The sequence below is a fragment of the Copidosoma floridanum genome, unplaced genomic scaffold (assembly GCF_036245765.1).
Source record: "Copidosoma floridanum isolate Cflo_tuat_1 unplaced genomic scaffold, Cflo_Japanese_pri ptg000021l, whole genome shotgun sequence".
Lineage (NCBI taxonomy): Eukaryota > Metazoa > Arthropoda > Insecta > Hymenoptera > Encyrtidae > Copidosoma > Copidosoma floridanum.
The window spans coordinates 19,069,839-19,091,485 of record NW_028321898.1 but is presented as its reverse complement, the minus strand read 5'-3'; the positions used below and the strand labels follow the sequence as shown (position 1 = coordinate 19,091,485).

The window sequence follows — 21,647 nt, the reverse complement described above, 5'->3', positions numbered from 1 at the left end:
TTTAAAAAATTTTGTTCAAACATATTTCCTACAACTTTGAAGTCTGGCAACATGCAAATTCGTTTTACGGTGATCACTTTGCGTAAGATCATGCAAAAAAATTCTATCCAAATAATTTCTCCCACAAATTCCAGATTACGACCCGGACTATTATAAGTATGCAGTTAGAGCAAAAATTGTAACCACTTATTCATCATTCATTTACGGCATTGAACTAATTTTGAAACCAATATAATTGAGGATAATTCTAAGTAGGTCTCTTATGCGTTAACAGATGTATATAGGTTTGATCAGCTTAAGTAGTTGTTATTCGATTAAGCCCAAATTTTGTAGACAACTTTGCGTTCAAAATCTAAGCTGATTGTTTGGGTTAAGACCTATTTTAATAAAGAAAAATACATTCTAAACACTTTTCATGAGTGCCGTAAAGAAAAAAAGTTTTTTTGGCTTTAACTTTTAACGTGTATGTTAAAATCGGTTGTATTCAACCACAAAGTTATAACGTTCCAAGAACTGCATTTTTTTGGTATAACATACTTTACTATCGCACGCAGCATCAGAGAGATGCTCTATAAAGTACAACAGTTGCAGATACTGCAAAAATCGATGTTAGTTTCATTGTCAATTACCAAAGTTGAATGGATTGTTACAATAAAACTTTCATTCCGTACGTTTTTCTGTTTAAGCCATCGTAAATAATACTCTAAAACAGTAAAAATCTTTACAAGAGGTACAAAATCCTTTTTTACATCTAGCTTTTTTGTATTACATTCTTAGACAAAATAGTAAGTACAAAACTAGCAGATCACATTAAAATGCATTTTTTCTTACGGTTGTATTTACGGTGTTGTCCTAACACGAGAACTACCGAAAATTGTTTTAAAATGACCAAATTCTTATTTTGTAGTAGGTAACTTTTTTTTCAGTTTCTATCAAAACGTCATGGTAGTTAATTTTACGTTGAAAACTAAAACCAAAAATATAAACCTTGCTTAGATATGATATCCAACTATAAGAATTAAGGGTTGCATTGAAATTCTTTAGTTTTAAATCATACTTGTTGTTTGGAAAAATCCGTGCCCTACATGCAAGATGTCGTGTTTTACGTACATTAAGCCCCTTGTTCATATATAATAATGATTATATTTTGCAGAACTAAAAAGAATTACTTGTAAATGACACCATATGATTCTGATAAAGGTATAATTTTGGAAGCAACCTGATCTGTAACATTGTAACTTCATGATTACGGGCCATGCAGGAACAGTACAGTTGTACTATACAGCTGACAGGCTATACATCTTCCATAATTACGTCTGAAAGGTACCTTTTTTTCCAGGAGCCTGCACAAACTGCAAACTCGATACAGTTTTGATTTTTTAATGTATGTATGGGAAAATAATTTGACAACATGTTTTTTTTTTTTTTTTTTTTTAATTTTGAAAGAAATCAATAAAATATCGAATACCTCCAAGTTGTTAAAGTTAAATAGTATGCAACAAAATTACTTCTAAATAAGAAAATTTAAGAATTAATTGTGATTCATACATTTAGATTTTGTACAGGATAAAAACATTTTAATAGTCATTTATTTACATGCAGATGAATGGTTAGTGGGTTTTTCAAAATTCGCAAAGCAGCAAGTATCTTCTAAGCACGCTACAGTCAATCGTTTTAATTGGTAAAGGCTTGAGTAGTTTTATGTTTAAATTACGCGCGGACTTAAGTGGAATAACAAGCACTGGTAGTGGGGGACTTATCGACTCACCCAACTCCACTCACTCAAACCTATCCGGCGATTTCGACCCGCGCTTTAGTCACTTCAGTGTGAAGTTACGGTCGTTAAAGTTCTAACGTTGTTCTTAACCACTAAATAGAAAGTTTTGTAACAGTTTTACCGTAAGATTGAAAAAGTAAAAGTAAGTGTTGGAACGCAGACTTGAAGGACAAATATCAAAAGTTGCTATAAAACTATTAGTGTTATTGCTGCAGGAAAATGGAGCAGGAGAATAAATGCGTTAAATACAATACTTTGGAGGCTGCACGAAAAACGGTAAAAACCATACACTATGTACTGGATAACAATAAAATAGTAAAGAAAAATGTTTCGAGGAGTATCTCTGCATACACTTTTTTATAATTTGGTATATGTATACTGTCAGGGTAACCCAGGGGGCCTCCGACTGATATCACCCCGTAAGCCAGTGAGCTGCGAAACACGGGACAGTAGCTGATTGGCTATCTTGATCCGTAAAATTAATACATAATAATATTCGTTATTGTTGTAAAGTATATGCATACATACGCATTGCTCATATGCAACAAAAGGCGTCGGTTCACAGCTTACTTTCCTAAGAAGCTCACTAGTTACCTCTTACTAGTCCTCTGATTACACCACCTTGTGTAGTCTCCCAAAAATGCCAACGTGCATTACTTTAATTACCAACAATATCACCAAATATTTTAATTAATAATTAAATATTCTTAAAGAGCACACCCATAAGATCATGGAGTGTGAAATCATTTGATTATTATAAAATAACGTAGTTAATTCTACAATAATAAGAATCCGTACAAGTGGTTGCAGTAAAAAGTTTACCGATTGCATATGTATCTACGTATGACGCATGCAGTACTGTTTTAAAAAATAAGCCAAGCCCTATAAGCGATAAGATGTATTATATCTGAAATTATACGACCTTTTTTATATTATATCTAAAAAATACAACTATATAGTAATATTTAATGCAAGTGTTCACCGAGTATACATAATTTTTACTAATAAGCCTGTAGCTGTACAAAAATTCCATAACTATTCAACATTTAGTATATTTAATATTAACTATACACCAAAAAAATATTGACTTGATAACTGCCTTTGTTAAGAAAATTTACGATTTCAAAAGGAACGCAAGTTGGAACTTTTCAATTATCGACTTGATAAAAACACAATAGTCATTATATTCCTATTAATGTTTGTCATGCATGGCTTACTAACGAGGCGTTATATTACAAAAGTCCCTACATAGATAAACCTAATGTATTATTGATAATACATATCGTTTCGAAAGTTTAAGCTACCTTCGTTACGGCTGGGTTTCTATATCTACTTGCTTTTAAGTATATTATTTTCAAGAAAATCGTGAAACAATAATTTTTTGGTTGAAGCTTTCCATCTTTGTTTTTATAGTTAATAACTGCATAATTCGGCTGTGTTTGCATGTAAGAAAATTTGTTTCAATCGGTAAACAATAATCAGCCGACGTATATCTTTATTTACATCAGAATCATAGAGCTATATGTTTAGCTCTATCCTGGATACATTAATTAGAGTACTCAGCACTTGGAAATGGAATGGAAAAAAAAGTTGGAGTAATAGGAGGTGACTAACACTCAAAACTTAACGGTGTATTGTCTGAGTACTGACACAATTGCTATACTTATGAACACTAGAACTAACTCCTGCACACCCCCTGATGACGTTGACGAAGCGTAAGAAAAATATTTTATTGACCCTTAAAAATCCATGGCTAAGGCAAAACGGTGAGATGCGAACGATCACGCATCCAAATCCTAACCCCAGCAAATGCCACTTAACTTCAATGATCGTCAGAACTGAAACTTTTTCGCTTGGACCAACAAAAAAACTTAAAAATAAGAAATTTATTAGAGAAGAAAGTGTTTTTAAAAGTTTGCGTAATTTGAGTTATTGATTACGACGAAATGATTGAAAATTTTTTCAAAAGGCGAGTCAATGTTAAACTTGCGTTTGAAATTTCATTCTACTTAAATCTGAGTAACAGTAAGAAAAATGCCAGCGTATGAAGCGGAAAACTTTTTATTCGATTGAGCCATTTTTAATCATTTGGACTAGCACAGAATCTTGAGGAAAAAACTGTACAGATAATTTTGCATTAAACTGCAAGAGTAGATGAGACAGAGACAAGGTCCAAGTCAACCACGTAAATGCAAGAGTATCCCCCAGTTTCCCTACTATTTCACTGTGAGTAGCAACAAAGAAGTAAGAATATATTATGCAGAACTATGTGAGTGTTTGTATCTAAGTGTGGCTGATACACAGTTGCATATGCAAACGACTGTCAAGTGGCGGTCGTGCACTCACTTACCCAATTCACCGAAATGTAATTTTGAGCTTGTTGTATGTCGATACTGATTTCTTAGAAATCACACCAATATAAAATTTTTTTAAGATAAACTCATTTTTTTCATCATTTAGTCTTGTTTACTTCTTATTAATAAAAAAATTGTACGCACAATAAGGTTTTAATTGATAAAATATTTTTCTACAATGAAACTTACCAGACTTTTAAGAAACAAGCCTTACGTAATGCAAATTTTTGTAAATAATGTAATCTTAACTGGTTGACAATAGTAAAATCACTGTACGAATTTCCGAATTTTAAACGGTCTACCCATAGCCAAAAACTTCATTTTGTTTTTAAACATAAAAACTCTTCATTACACATAGCATATGCTAGTTAAATTTGTATATTTACAAATCTATTATAAATAAACATCAGCATATTTGCTTTGCACTACCATCTAAATATTCTCTATATATTGTTGGCTGAGGAATGCATGATAATAGTTCTAAAACTGGCAAGACTCAATACTTTTTAACTGTCTGTAGAGAAAAAGCAGAATTGTATTAAAGCGAGTTGTTAGTTGGTCCTTGGATATGGGAACGGATAAACAAGTTAACAATTAAGTTTAACTATTAATTATTTATCCACAAGTAAAGCAATGCATGAACAACAATTTTTAAATGATGCTAAAGACAAATACTTGAAATATAATCAAAGAAAGAAAAGTAAACCTCAGACATTAGCTAGAAGTAGTGGATGAAACGTGAAAACTTTTGAGAATGCCTATGTGGCAGGAAATTTCTGAAACTATATCTAATTTAACAATTAATAATTAATTGTCTATATAATTTTTTTTCTACATCTTGAAAAATTAAAAAAAAGTTTTCGAACTGTATTAAAACAATAACTGTTTTTTATCGCATTTTATTTTTTCATAACTTTTCCATCGTGATTAAAGTGACTTCTTAACTTAAGGACATTTATCGTATAGTTAGCGGAGGAAAAGTTCGGAAAGGGCAGATAAGTGTAACTATATGTAGCTACGCTGGCAATTATTTTTCTCATGTGAACGTACTTACATACTTATTTTTACGGACACTGGACCGTTTTTTTCTTAAACTATGAAAAAAAAAAAAAAAAAAAACTTGTAGATCTATTTGAAAATTCAATAGGTTTAAGTAAGAGCAATCTGTAAAACAATTAGCATTTGAAGTTCCTATATCATTTCTACAGATCTCTACAGATAGTATAAAAGCAATTTCACGTGATTTTTTTCCATAAGGTTACATGTAAAATTTCGATTTTTTAAAATTTAAATAAAAAAAAAAAATTAATTTTGGGTATTGAAAATAGCCTAGGAAACTATGTGGAGTAGGAGTTAATCGTAAGTGACAGATGAAAGCGAGACGTTAGAAATGTAAACCAGCCTACATATTGTTTTTATTGTGTTTTGGCGTAATGTGTTGTTTCTAATCACTTATTTATTGAACGTAAAAATATTTATTTAAATTATAACCAATTAACGTAGGTATACTTATTTCAACGTAAACTACACTACGTTTGAACACAATATCGTTTTATAGAAGGTATAGTTGTTATTATAATTGTATTGTCAGCTATATAATATTATAGAAGTATAACTTTATACTTCAATACTTGAGTACCTACTGCCCACTGGTTTTCTGAGGTCTAAATAATGTAAATCAGTTAAATTCTTTTAATAGCTCTATATTGTCAGGAAAATTGCTAACAGTATGTCAGAAATGGCACAAACCATTTTCTTACGTCTAGAATACAAACTACAGCTCCTACGAAAAAAAAGTTGAATGTATCTTACGTGTGCGCGATAGAAAACGGAGATAATGAGGCCTGTGTGAACAAAATTGGACTAGCCGGTCGCCTAAAAATGGCAAACGACTCTCTTTTCTTACATAAACTGTTTATTTAATAACTCGCAGTTCAGTAATTGTAGAGGGCTTAAAGTCGTTGCTCAGATTTCCTAAAATTACAGTTGAATTTAGCATAAATTTGTTGTTATTTTTTCTGTAACAGCTATCCAAAATATTTATAATATCAAAAAACGTCAACAGACCATCAATTGTCTACTTCAGAGCTCCATTCATTGTGGCTGAATCTTAAAAAATGTAATCCCCTTCACAGTCACTTAAAAAACAAGTCACTTTTTGCAAGTGTCGATGGTTTGCCAAATATTTAAAACATTTGAATCTTACTTTCAATTGTAGTTTCAAGATCACAATACTAAAAACATATTTAAATTACACCTCTCTAGGATTATCACAAAGCAAGTTATTAATTTAATAATTTATGCAAAAAAAAGGAGGTTTTTTTGTGATTTTTGGGTGATCCCCTGGTTTTTTTTCGTTAATCTAGGGCTTATTATTTTCGTTTTTTAACGCACACTTTAAAATTATCAAGCTTTTTTCGTATAAACTGTAGTTTTAGAGACAAAAAAACTTATTTTGCCATTCTTTGGAACCTTACTGAGAATATTGAGCCATTAAGAGATTTTTATTAAATTGTATTAGTTAGATCTGCCAAAGCAAATTTTCATCGCTCAAATAAGGATTTTAGTGGCAGAAAAGCCGATTGCATCTGTCAACATGTGAATACAGTGTGATCAAATATAGTAGATCACAAAATTTGGGCTGCGTTAAAAAACAAGGTGATTAATTTTTTTTTTTAATTTTAGGTAACATAATATTTTAACGGCTCCTACTCATGTTCACACAGTTCTATTTCAAGTGTGCAGATTATATGATTCTGTCTTGCGCAATTCTGTGTTGAGTAATACAATTTTACCTTCTTAAGCAATTCCACTTACAATTTAATTTCGTTTTAGTCTACGCTGCAAATAAAATGATTATGTGTGGGACTACAAGAATTAATATAAATATTCATTATTAAATAAGTATATTGAGAGTAAATAATGATAATTTTCATAGGATAACTCAATACTGATAAAATAACATTAGCGGCTGTTGATGTTCATCATGCTTGGCCGTCATAGTATTTAATATTGTTTATAAGAACGACAAAAATTTTATCATTTTCATCTTGTGCAGATATAATTATGTAAATACGACTACACTAATTTTTATTTATAAGTTGGTGATTTTATAAAGTCTATAATAGGGCTTATTCAATAATGATAAACTTATATTAATATACACTGTATGTAGGTTAGATCCTTGTGCATTATATATGTATATATGGCAAAGATAACAATAACCTTGGTTTAATACAACCAACTCTCCAAAAAAAGGTTGCTTTATTGTTGTCATCTAAAACTTGTTTATCACTGGAACTAAACTCATTATCTACTCGACAATGTCGTGAATAAAAGTGTTGTCAATCTTTTTGGCTGGTGAATTAGCATTTGTACTAAAACTCACGAAAACAATGTGTTCGTGGACAATAGTTATTTACGTAACAAATGCGGAAAAGACGATTTCCCGCACGAGTAGTGATTGAGTCACACGAGTGGCCGGAGTTGACGGGAACGAGTACCAGTTGAGCACACGAATGCGTAGCACGAGTGTGACCGCAAGGTACGAGTTACCGTCAGCGGCCAAGAGTGCGGGAAATCGTCCCGCACGAGTTGCGTACAAGTTTTTTCGCAATGTGTGAGGAAAATAGGTACAAAATAGGTATGAATTTTGATTTCCAGTATGTAGCAATAGTAGTTTTCCTACGAGTTTGAAAAGTCTTTGTTTGCGAACCGAGAGGTTTGCGGCCCGAGCCGAAGGCGAGGTCCGTAACGAGGTTCGTAAAGGAGACTTTTTGAACAAGTATCGGAAAACTGCTTTTTTGCCCGAGGAAGTACCAGTCTTCCAAAACCACCCAAAGGGCGGAAAAAACTTCCAAATGTGTTGTTTGTACAAACTAAGTTCTAAGTTTTGCAAAAGATTCAGACGATTTTTTCCAGCTCGCAGTTCTGCTCAAAATGTTAAAATCACCTTTTTTATTTTTTTACTGACATCAATGCGTGTCGCATTGAGTATGCTATTTAAGAGGCCTTTTACATATTTAGTATAATTTAATGTATTACTTTTTGAAAAAACTCAAATTTCGTACTACTTAAACTAAAATACTGTTTTGGCACCACGAGATGCAACTTTTTTTTCCTAATTTACTACGGGTCGCATTAGTTTCTAACTTAATTTGTTCCCCCAAGTACTAGTTAGAGGGCTATTTTTGATTTTAACGAATTGATAATTTGTTCGAAAAAATAATTTATTACTGTAAAAAAGTCAGTAAAGTAGAATCAGCAGATGATATACTTAATGCCCTTACGTAACAGTATCCAAGTCTTGATTACAATTTTTTTAGTTCTATAAGATACATTAACGTTGTTAATATCAATAAATATGAGAATTCATGCCATTAATAAAGTATCAATTTGTATCTTAATTATAGGCGTCGTTAGAACTGCAAATTTTTTTAGAGATACGCAATTAGTTATTTTTAATTTATTCTCTTTTCTGCACTTTGAACTACTACAATAGGTTTACATAATAACATTTTTGTAGGTACAACTGATAATCACTTAAAAAATTTAAACAAGTTTTTTAAATTGAATCTGTCACTAACAGCGATAAAATTCACTGGACTAAACAATATTTAGTTTTTTAGGAAACGATAGTTTCTTATCTTAACTGTTTTTGGTATGGCTAAACATTGCAGTAGGATTGGGTACGCCACACCTTGTGTTCTTACCATAGAGATGTACGATTTTTATCCCTATAATAATTACAAACTTGATATTAAAAATTACTCTAAGGTATCTAAACGGATTATATACGCTGCTATATACTTACAATCTAGATCATTTATGGCACATAATACAGACCCTTTAAGACCAAGGGACAAAGCATGTCAAAGATTTATTGCGTGGCGAGGACTACGATTTAGTATTGACTATATAGCGAAAGATATCTCGTTCAAGCTGATACGTGATTGATTGGTATTAAGTCTTGTACTATTTTATTTACTTATTTTAAACTTTTTATTAGGACTTAGAATGATTTACTGACAAATTTAATACATATATGAGGGCAGTCACATAAAGAGCCATGGAGTACAAAGCCATTTGACTGAAGTCTTTGTGCTACAGATGTTTGTGTTTAACTTTGTAAGACCTTCAAAAATCCAAAGCTCATGAATATCGTCTCTTTCAGCCATTCTCATTCATTTTGTACATTTATTTTTTATTTTCAATGTCCCACTTCTCTTTCTAGTTTTTTCTTTATCAGATTTTCTGATTCTAAGCTTATTAATTATGCATCACATGCATTATTTGCAGTAATTGAACAGCCCTATCAGCTTCTCAACCATATAGAAACTTTAGTTTTTTAAATTTGTCAATTATTATCATCCATCCTTTTTTGTGTATAATATTGTGTGGATTTACTTAAAACACATTTACATCCGTATCTGACAGCACTATTTATTAGTTATTTAGTATCAACTAGATGAAAATTGACGATGAATGCTTAAAATAGCGACAGTCACTAACTATGTATTACTTGTATACATCTATATTTATAGTTAACTAATTAGGATCCTCGAATGCATGTTATATATGGCTGCCATATAATAGCTCATGCCCGCCAGTTACCTATTTCTAATTGAAATAAAAATTATAGAGGTTACAGCAGCTTAAAGGGGCTCTAGCAAGCACTGATACTAATCCAAGAATAATTGTGTAAGTTGGTATCACTGCTGCAGGTATATGTGCGATTACTATCATGTATGGTTAGAAAATTAAGATATATTTATATTGATCCATAAGAGGTTAATATAAAAATAGTTTATAAAAACACTGCTGGATTCAGTGATTTTTATACATCAGTTTAACTACCTACGACCTCTTAACTCCTTTCGCTGGGACTTCTTTAAGAGGTAGAGTGCTTACCTTTCGTCTGGAATACTCGAGTTCAAGACCCTGCTCCATCATTTTTCCGTGGGTACCTCTAAGATTTTTCCGTATGCTCCAAACGCTGTGGAGCTCTTTGTCAGTATTGTGTAGTGCTATACTGTGCTATCCAAGAGTTAATGAAACGGTGCCAGACTCTGCGGTGTAAAGCGCAACGTACTGTCGGAGCAGTAAGAATAACCGTTGCCCCGAATTATGAAGGTGGCTTGGTCGATTTTTATAGGCTTCATAAGAACCTTTTAAAATTCTGGAATCATGTAAAATAAGTATGCTAAATTTATTCACAATAAGAAAATACTGGGGTTGACGACCTCACTTTTTCGCAAATTGCTACTGAAAATTCATCAATTTAACACCTACTTTTATAAACAGTGGTTACAAAATCAACTATATCTTTGGAAATAATTCATTAACCTCAGAAGTTTGGAATAGTTGTCGTGTTCTTTTTAAAAAGAATCGAATAAATTCTTAAAAATACAGAGTCAATGACTTAACTTAAGAGAAAATCCGAAGAAAAGTATGAAATATTAATCTGGTTTGCCTCGCAACATCTCCCAATTTTCACAATTATAAATTCATAGTACTTTTCTAGAAATTTCTTAATCTTGTACTTTAATTTTATGGAAATAACTAAATTTTTTTAAAAATTTACCTTCGAAAAGCGTTGATTTTTTAGGGGCCCGTATGGAACCCTACCTTAAATACTGTACCAACCACCAAAGATACCTTTAATCTTGAATATACAAATTTACTATGGTATACCGATGTCGAAGTAAGTGAGACAAAGCTAACCACAAAGATGAAGACAAAAAGAATTAAAACGATGATGGACAACTCGAGAGTCATCGATGTGTACATCTGTATTTATGGTAAAGACTATGTAAACACACAGAAATAGCTCGATGATGACGATGATTCTGGGGTTGCTCGCAGCACTGGCTAAATAAAGGAGCAGCGCGAAAAATTAAGTACAAGAAAGTTTATGCGATTCTGAGCAGATTATAAAAATTCATCACGACCATAAATTTCCATGTAAGGCAAAACTTATGATGCTAATACATATACAAAAACTAAAAAAAGGGCTTTGATTGCTAATTAGTTGTAGCACCCTAGCTAGAAAAACTCGTGAGGTTGTGCTTTCTAATCCTGCCGAAAATTATCGAGATTTTTTCTCAGGTTTTTTTGATATGATGTATACCCAGGATACACGAGTCTGAAGTTTTGAGCACTCGCCCAGAGCATTTAGTCATGACTCAAAATTTCTGTTATACTATTTAAATAACTGCAAAAGAGCTAACAAACGTAAAAAAAATCATTGAAAACATTATTCTCTTAATGTTGAACTGGAAAGACTATACCAACCTCGTTTTCGTTCATAAATGTTTTTTTCCTACCTCGGGCATTTTTGGGAGGCTGGTGTGCCCTCGGTAGGAAAAATAGCATTCGCCACATAAGCGCTATCGCTCCGTGACTACCTGAGCAGCCAAAATGATAAAGTTGCCTGCAAATCAGGCTGAGTAAGTATTATTGCTTGTGGCCAAAAAGCATAGGTAGGGCGTGCATGAAAATGTTGAAGAGTTCAGGCAAATTGGCTGTACCTTGCATTAAGCCTTCTTGTATGTTAAAGGAGATGGAAGATGTGTCAGTCCTATTCCATGTGACAAAAGCTCTGTCACAAGTCATGCTCCAAAATCAGTTAGATCAGGTCTCGTGGATATTTGTTTTTAAGCAGGACAAAGAGCAGGCCTTCGATCCAGACAGAGTCAAATGCTCTCTCAAGGTCCATGAGACAGGCTCCGACGGTATCGCTTTTTTGCAGATGACTGTTAATTTCGGTCGATACTTTGTGTATGGCATGAGTTTTAGATAATCGTTGGCAGAAGCCAAGTTGGTTATGGAGTATGATTTTATTTAATTTGGTATAGTGCTTTATTAAGTGGTTGATAATAATTTCGAAGACTTTCCTATCGGCGGGTGTAAGGCTGATGGGGTGATAGCTGACTACATGATTTGGTGGTTTGTTTTTCTTGAGAAGAGAGAGAACTTTGGCTTCTTTCCAAGCCAATAGATAATGCTTGTTAAAAAGATGTTAAGGGAAATGGATTATTAGATCCAGACTTGATCCATTATATTGATCAAGTCCTGGATCCATTGTGTATCGCAGTTTTGGATCAATAATGGGTCCATTTTAAGTAAAGTACTGGATAATGAGATCACATGATACGTACACACACACAACATATATTGGCTAACTGGCTACCTTACGAATGATATACATATATATATATTCTTGCATGCACAATTAATGTATGAAGCCATGACTTAAGTTATAAATTAACCATTGAAAATGTCACCCCGTTAACGCACTACAGTTGACACTGATCATGTTAAGTATTGTCGGAAAGTCTAAACAATAAAAAAATCGTGTGATTGTCAATAAAAGTAATAAGGTTATGTTACCTGGCAAGTTGAGTAAAAAGAGCAAAAACCAAGCTGGCTGTATGTATTTAATGATTGAAATTTTAGAGTATACAAAACTAACTATTTGTTTAACCAGGATTTACTGTCTATAACAAATTGGATTGCTACTGAAAATAATGTTGACAAGTCGATAATTGAAAGCAAATTTTGTTTTAATACAGATATTCTTATTTACTTTTAAATATGTAAAGAGGAATATAAATAAATATTTGTTTGTTTATATTAATTCGTTCAATAAGTTCTATTTTCACGTACGGTTTTAAATTACAATCATTGTTAATTAGTTATTGTATGACATAATTTCTACAATATGAATAACAATACTTTTTTCACATTAAATAACACGCTGAATAATACAGCATGTGGATCAAGGCTCGATCCATTTTTTATCAATTATCTGTAAGTCCAGCTGCCTAGATCCATTATTGATTCAAAACTGTGAACACGATTGATCCAGGCTTCATCCACTTAATGGATCCATGCTGGATCCAAAGCTACAGTAGATGAATCCAGACTGAATCCAAACTGTAGGTTCATTCCTACTCGGGATAGACAGTTATTAAAGATAATAGTATAGTCTTTAATGACGTTGATAGGTAAGTATTTAAGTACAATAGGGGGATGGAGTTGAGCCCTAAAAAAGTTTTGTTAGGTAGAGTACTGAAAATTCTAGTCACTTGAGGAACACTAAAGAAGGTTATGGAGTCATTTGTTTGGGATGGGTAGAGGGCTGTATTTTTGTTGTCAAAGGAAGTGATTGTGATTTTATTGGCCTCTTTTTGCTCGAAGACAAGGATTAACGCGTCAATTTGAGTGATGATGATATTGCAGAGAGGTGTGTTCACGTTTAATTGCCAAGGAATGTTAATGGTCTCTAGGAAGGCTCCTAGCATATTTAGATTGTCTAGGGGTGTGTGTAACAAGAATTTGTCGTCAATTTTTTTAAAATTATCTGGATTGCAGTTGCAGCACTCTAGCAGATTTAGATTATGACTGTCAAGAAGAATGTTGTCGATCTTGGGTGCCCCGTTGGGATGAAAGAACCGGTTTAATTTGAGGGAGAAAAATTTCGATTTAGTATGGTCGATAGGTTTGGTTTGTTTATCCCAGTATTTATTGTAGGCAACTTTATATTTATTTTTGAGTGTATCATTGATTTGCCAGATAAGAAATTTCAGATAAAAGATAGTTTTGGGGTTGCGCCTGCTGTTGTATCTATATTCCTTATTTAAGGCAGTAATGAGGAATGATAAGAATTTATGTAGTTTCCTTATTTTAGTTGTAATGTAGTTAAGAATGTTATCATTTGGTTTGTATTTAGGGACTGAAGCTTCAATCTCTGTTAAGATTAAATTGTTTGGATGGTAATATGTGAGTCAATCTCGTTGTTAGTTAGATTTGTGTAAGCTGGAATTTCTATCGAATGGATGTTGCGCAAGGTGATAGTAAACTTGGAGGATTTAGTTTTTTTGTACATGAATCTAAAACAAGAAATGGGGTCGCAGGTGGAGATTTCTGTTGGTATCAGCAGATGTGCTGACTGTGACAGAACTCTTACCCGCCATTTTCGGGGTCTAATTTTCTGCCTAGGCACTTATATAGTCTGTTGATTCTGTTGGTATTAAGATCCAAAACATTTTGTACTTGGAAAAATTTATTATCGATTGCTTTATTAATAAGCTCTTCTATGCGAAGGACAAAAGAGTCAGCGTTATCATTAGCATTATTTGGAAGAGAGTGTGAATTATCGCTAAATAAGTATTCGCTCGTTTTATTAGTGTGCCACGGGATGTGGTGTGTATTCTGAGTGTTGGTGTTGATACAATTATTGTTAAGAGTGTTGTGAGAGCTTGGGCCTCTGTTCTGGTGGGAAGACGAAACGGCGTTGACAAAGATATCTATCTTATTCATGCGTGCGGCCCGCTCTGTACGGAAGTCGGTGTGCTTATCAGTAAGGATATTTTTGGCAAACTTATAATAAGGACAGCCTTTGTAAGAGGCTGGGTGGCTAGTATTGTTACAGTTCGCGCCCCGTAAAAAGCTCTTGTCGGTCAAATCTTTGGAGATATAGCACAGTTCCCCAGCTCATGATTTCCACCGCATTTAACGCACCGAAATCCGAGAAAACAGTTCGAGCTTGAATGACCAATGCGCTGGCACTTGGTGCATTGGAAGAGTCTTCTCTTTCTGAGAGGTTCCCAACGAATTCTTTGATAGGCTACTCATTTTATTTTAGTTAGATTATTTTTCACGCTGTTGTTGGTGAGCTAAACTATAAAACATGCTTTACTATTGCTTTTTTTTTTTGTTGAAGTATGTTTTAGAAATTTTGTGTATTTTAATTTAAGGTTAATTTAAATCAGTAATTTCGTTTTTTAATTCGGCTTCCGTGAAGTCACCATCGACACCTTTAAGTACTAAGTTTTTGAGCTGATATGATTTAAGAGGGTAAGAAAAAAATTCAAGCTTGTTTATTTTTAGAGACGCGATAACTTTGTCGTAGTGACATAATGAAGTAGCACATACGTTACATTCGCCAACGTCTGTCTGCTTGAGGGAAAAATTGTCTTATATTTTTCTCAATTAGCTATATATATTGCAAAAAACACATGACCCTCTGGGATCTAAATGTTTGGTATAAGGTAAAAGTACCGACGCTGGGACGATTTTTGGTGAAATTTCGTTTAAAAATTCATATCAAATCACATCTCTCAGATAACATGAACATTTAAATTATTGTTTATATATTTTGTGTTACTGCTTATCACACAATTTTTTTATAATTTTATCTTAGAAAGAAATAATAATAATTAATAAAAACTTACTACGTAATGTTGTACCTAACGCGAAACACCATTGAAAATGCATGTCTCAATAGTGGTACGCGATGTCCCAATGGTGAAATGCGAGGTGAATGTACATGTTATTTCAACGGAATCTATGTTTTTCACCAATGGAAAATCTGAAATTTGAGGTTATGTTTTCAATTGTACGTATAATGAAACATTTATTAAAGCTTTTTTTTATTGTAATGCGATTGAAAATATATGATAAGTTTTATTGATATAATAAAACACCACTTTTAACATCTGGACAAAATTAATTTATTTCATGACAAAATTCTTAAAAGTTTATTAGTTATTGACTGTTCCACTATCGCGTACGAAAGTGATACAGTTATCTTGGGAATCAGTATACCTACGTTGATTGGGTGTGTTTTTAATTAATATTTAATGAGTCAACGATTATAAACAGTACGTTACGGCACAATACAATAAAAATAATATGTAGGCTGGCCAGTCCAAGACTGTGCACTTTCATCGAATCTTCCGGTGATTTGAAAACAACATTCTACTGCCTTCGCTGATTACATTTGTAACGTCACGCTCACATCTATCACGTAGGATATCACACTTATTTCTCGTCCATATTTAATACCCAAAATATAATTGTGCATAGAAAATTGAGAAAAATCATCCTGTAATATAGTTTTCTTCTATAGGGTAGTATTACATGCTAGTGAATGTCCCTTCAAGACGTTCATCATACATAGGTTTTTTTGACAGATATTATTCAAACGTCAAACGTATATTTAAGAAGCATAAAAAGTACCCGTAAAAATTGCAGTGTAACCATATGAAAAAATTACATCAAATGTCATTTATATGATTTTTAGGAATCTCCTAATTTTTTGGGTACAAAAGATTCCAAAATTTATCGAATTTTTAAATAGATCCACAAGTTAAATTTTAAATAAATTTAGAAAGAGGGGATAAGGCGTGGGTGAAAGCATAAGTACATCAATATAAGAAAAAGAATTGTTAGTTTTTCTGTACACATTAGAGTTCCTGTCATTTCTTTGAACTTTCCCCCACAAACTGTGTGAAGAACGACTTTAAGTTAAATTAAAAAACTAAAAAATACGCTTTTAGCACGAACTAAAAATTACAAAATAATTCGGGCATTTAGTTTAATGACTCAAGAGTTTTTTCTTTACCAAATCTTTACTAGATCGCAGGTAATCATAAACAATTTCAGTTCCTGATGAACGATATTTAATAAGGATGGTTACCTACTTGTAACCATTTTGCACAGGTAATTATTTTTCGTCCACCACGAACTGAAATTGTTTATGATTACCTGCGCTCTAATAAAGATTTGGTGAAGGCAAAACTCTTGAGTCATCAAACTAATTACCCGAATTATTTTGTAATTTTTGATGCGTGTTGAAAAAGTGTTTTTTAGTTTTTTAAACTATTATTTTTCTTTTATACTTTTTAGTCTTATACACGGTCGACCCCTCAGAGGTCCATGTAGGGGAGCAAGGCTAATTATAATAGGGTTGCGCAAGGTGCCCCAAGGTGACGCTAGTGACATGATATTTTTTACCAGCCTCATACCATTCAGCCTTCGGCACGTATCCTACCTTGACTGAGGTGGGATCTCATAGACTCAAAAGTCCAATCTTCGTATTTCTCCCATTGAACATTATTTATTGATACCTGTAATATTATAATTTGGTAAGAAAATGTCGTTTGGCATTATTTTCAGCAAACCCTTTCATTTTATACCTAAATCATAGGGCTGTATTTCAAATTGCCAAGTCGCCACCGTGGGACGGCTGCCATGATGGATTCAAGTCACGTGACTATTTTTTCGTATTCCTTACAGCAAACCCTTTCACTTGATACTCATATCATGGGGCTGGATTTCAAACAGCCAGTCCGCCATCTTGGGGAGGCCGCCATATTTGATTTGTAATGAATTTTCTTAGCTAGTCATATATTGTCATCAGAACACAGAGCGTGTGCAAAATTTCATCGTAATCGGATACCAGAAAGTGGTCACTTTAAGATTTCAAGATTTTCTTACATACATATAGTTAGTTACAAGTGAAGCTAATAAAAGCGTGTTGAAAACCACTTCCATCACGAATGGAAAAGTTTTAAAAGAATTAAGTACAATAAAAATTAATTATTGTATTTGTACAGTACAAAAACATTTTTTGCTATTTTCGAAAATTTTGAAAAAATTTGAAAGAATTGGATCAAAAATTATTTATTTATTGTAAAAGTAATAAACTGAATACGAAGAAATAAATATTTATTAACGGATTGAAAGGGAGCTCTGCTGAAATATACTAATTGCCTGATTTTTTTTTAACATAAAAAAAAGTTGTTTTATTAATTAATTTGTTTATTTATTTAATTTATAACGAAACCAAATAAATTAATGTACATTAATATAAGCTAACATAACGTAATTGATAACCCTATGTTGGACCTGCTCATAGCAGAGTAGGTAAGGGCCGTGGCCTAAAAGTAAGAGGTCAGGGGTTCCCATCTCTTTGAAAACTATTTTTTTTTTTAATTGGTTAAAAGAAAAAGAAATAAAATTTAAAATGCGTGGCGTAGAGGAAACCAGAAGTACGTCACGAGAGGTGGGGTAAAGGGGGAATATCGAGCAAAATCCACTTTCATCGCACTTTTTCTCAAGATCAATATCTAAAATCGTTGATTTATCCCTGGGCATCACGCGCCTATAGGAATATTACTTCAAAAATCCGAAATTTTAGGCACTATAAGAGAATAAATATGATCGTCTTAGATTTTTGATGAAACAAACATCTTTTCATTTAATTGAAAGAAAAAAGAGGTGCATTTAAGTATTTTAGATTTCTTAAAAGCACTACACTAGAATATTAATATAATTTTATGTCAAGCCTGGTAACATTCGCTTGATATTTAATTAACAAAATGGAGACGTAAGCTACTTTAGAAAAAACAATAAAAACATTTTACTTATAAGCTTGGTATGATGTATAGTACATTACGATACTAGTGCGCGAGGAAGGCCATTGACGCCTTCGTTCGGCCATTGACGAGCTAGCGCTCGTGTGCGAACTGACACGCGTGTGTCAATCACCAAACTCTCGCAAGTGTGGTGTATACAACTTTTCGACATATCGTGCTCAGGGAAAGAGATTATGAGCCACAACAGATGGCCCATAATCGAGTTCCTCGGGCACGGCGTGTCGAAAATTAATTTTTAATGTTAAAATTTGTTTGTCTTTGCTCGTAGTTGTTAAATAATAGTAAATCACATTTTTTATTACAGATTCAACAGTTATTTCAAGCCCTACATCAAAGGGATGTTGAGATTGAAGAGTTGACAACGTCGTTACGACAAGTAATAGCTTCTAATAATATGTTAAATATAAAAGTCCAGTCTCTGAATTCATGCATTGACAGTAATAATAAAAAGGTAAATTTAATTTTTTTAAATGGAAAAATTATTTTAAATTATTAATTATTACTGTTTATAAATGCTTAAGTTAGAAAATACGATAAGTTATCGAACAGGCTTGATTGTTAAGCTTACACAAACAAGGCAGAACGTTAAAAAATTGGAGCGTAAAAACACAATACACAAATTTGATTTTAAACTTCAAAAATTATGTTTAATATCTCAAAGAATAAATATAAAATAATCATTTTTCAGTAGAACAATACTAGTTTCTCATTAACTGCAGTAACGTAGAACAAAAATTAGGATAAAAAAACAGTTTGAAGTAAAAAAATTCCAGCCAAGCATTAAGTTAAAATTGGTGATGTATGGTAAAGAATAAATGACCTGTAGCATCACTACCGCCCCACAAACTATGACCGGCTTTTTTGCTGACATACAAGTCTTCAGTCAGATTTTCAATTTTAGTATGATTAGATACTTTTTTTGATTGCTAACCAAATATTTACTCGGAACATTGCTTTTTTCAAATAGTAAACACTGTTTTTTAGAATAAGTGCGCAATTCTTCCATCTCTTAGGTGCGCTTTCTTTCCAATTTAGATTTTAATTTTTGTATCTGTTCATTTGCTTCCTTAATATTTTTAAGCAATAGCCGAAATTTTTTTTGCAGTTTGTCAGTTTCTTGGGCTTAGACTGCACATGAAATTTTTAATTTGAATTTTTTTTTACTCCTCAGTGATTATTAAAAAAAATTTTTCAAGCATCACCTACCAAGTGACAAATTTATCATACTATTATCCTTTTTGAGCTAGAGTAGTTTTACTTTGAAACTAGTTTAGAGTTGCTGAGAGTAACGAAAACCGTTAAACAAAATTTCAATAGAAAGAATGTACGTATGCAAATTAAAAAAAAAATTTACTCTAACTTTCATCTCATTATGAAAATTTGTTTGTTAACACTGGTTTCAGCCGCATTTTTGTCTAATATAACTTTCGTTTTTTTTTTTTAATTCTTAAACTAGGTTATTTTTTAACTTACAGGGTTTTCCTTTTTAATGTGTATGAAAAAAATTGTTATCTGCTTCTCTATAGCTATTTTTTATTTTTTCTTTGAGATATTCAACATAAGCTACGAGTCAAGAAGTTTTCATCTAACTGTTTCGATTAAAAAAGTCACCGTTGCATAACTACTTATCCACGGTTTCCTTAAGCTGCTTCGTAGAAAATATATTAAGTTGACGTCATTAACACTTGTGGCTAACAAAATATACATTCATAAAAACAGGTAACCAATTTGGAAAATAAATTACATGAGGCCAAATCGAAGTTCGCCGAATCCGAAAAGAAACTAGAAATGTCCTCTGAAAAAATTGACGGACTGCGCCTGGTAATCCAGGATTTGATGGCACATGCTCAAACCCAAGCTGAGAGAGAGCAGACCCTCAACCGTCACGTTCAGGAGTTGGAGGTGGTCGTTATCGCGCGGACGAAGGAGAAAGAAGAGCTTATCAAAGCTAGTGAAAAAAACGATCACGCAATAAGTCACTTGCAAGCTCAGCTTGATAATAAAATTCAGGAAATTGAAGCACTGAATTTATCCAGCTCAAGCACCAGCCAACAAACCGAGGTTCCTCCACCCAAACAGATAAACATGACGCTTCTAAGCGATCAACAAAAAAATCCACTTGACAAACTCCTTGGGCTTGAAGAAAGTTTGACTAAGTATTTTCAAGTTGAGGATAAGATGATTAAGAAGGTCAAAGATTTGGAGGAGAAAAAGAACGAACTGTTACTCCAGCAAGAATATCTCTTAGAGTCAACATCAAAGCAGCAATTGCAGATCGAAAGCTTGCGGACAAAACTGGAGCAGAAGAGATGGAACGAGCCAGATGCCTATAGACAAACTATTTTGAGACTGACCTCGCAAATATCTGAACTCAGTAACAAAAGAGAATTTGATAAGCAGGTTTTATATTACCAGAATGTCGAGGTATGATACATTCAAAATTTATAGTTTTTGAGAAAATTGTAAAATTTAGGTTTGCATCATAAAAATAAGTAACAAATAAATATAATCAGAACAAAAATATATGTTTTTACTTAATTTTTTTCAGCTGAATGGAATAAAAGCTCGACTGGAGCGTGTAAGTTCTACTCTTGCTGGTAAAGAAACTGAGCTATTAAAAGTTTCCCAATCGAAAAATGAGGCGATGGGAAAACTAAGAGACGAAATATCAATTTTGACTTCGTCGCTCAGTGAAAAAGACAACGAAATTTTTTGCCAGCAAGAGCATTTAAAGGAGAAAGAAAATATCATACAAATAATGACGGATGACTCTAAAAGTTTACATCGTTCTTTAGTAATGATTCACGCAAAAATCAAGAAATCGGGAAACATTCTAGATCTCCGAAAAAAATTAAAGGACGAGCGTAGGAAAAACGCCAAGCTATTGAATATAATTATGATGTTGAAGACGGATTTAGAGATGAACACTTTAAGGCCACGTAACACATAGGAAGAATGTGTATATTTATGTGTATGTGTATATGTAGATAATTCAACTTTTTTACGATGGGCATTAAGTTTTTGCCCATTGCGGGGGCACTTTAATTGCAACGTTAGGCCTTACTTTATTTTAATATTCAAAAACAATTAAGAGAAATGTTCTGCAGACTTGTGAGGTTATCACACAAAAAAATAAAAATAATAATAATAAAATAAAATAATATGTAATTAAAAATATTATTAACACAGCGTTACTGTCTAAGGACGAAAATGTATAAATTTATAATAACAGACATAAAAGGTTAGCGTCGTTACGTTTTGTATTACGACAAATATTCTATTTTAACAAAA

At 32.7% G+C, this 21,647-nt stretch overlaps 1 protein-coding gene across 1 annotated transcript; it reads left to right on the top strand.

Moving 5' to 3' along the window:
- The first annotated feature begins 1,939 nt into the window (after window positions 1-1,939).
- On the top strand, window positions 1,940-21,457 carry LOC149374162 (uncharacterized). The gene is made up of 4 exons (XM_089594649.1): window positions 1,940-2,053; window positions 18,661-18,807; window positions 20,076-20,780; window positions 20,905-21,457. The coding sequence occupies exons 1-4, from the start codon at window positions 1,997-1,999 to the stop codon at window positions 21,304-21,306; spliced, it is 1,311 nt and encodes a 436-aa protein (XP_089450775.1). The 5' UTR covers window positions 1,940-1,996; the 3' UTR covers window positions 21,307-21,457.
- The last annotated feature ends 190 nt before the right edge of the window (window positions 21,458-21,647 follow it).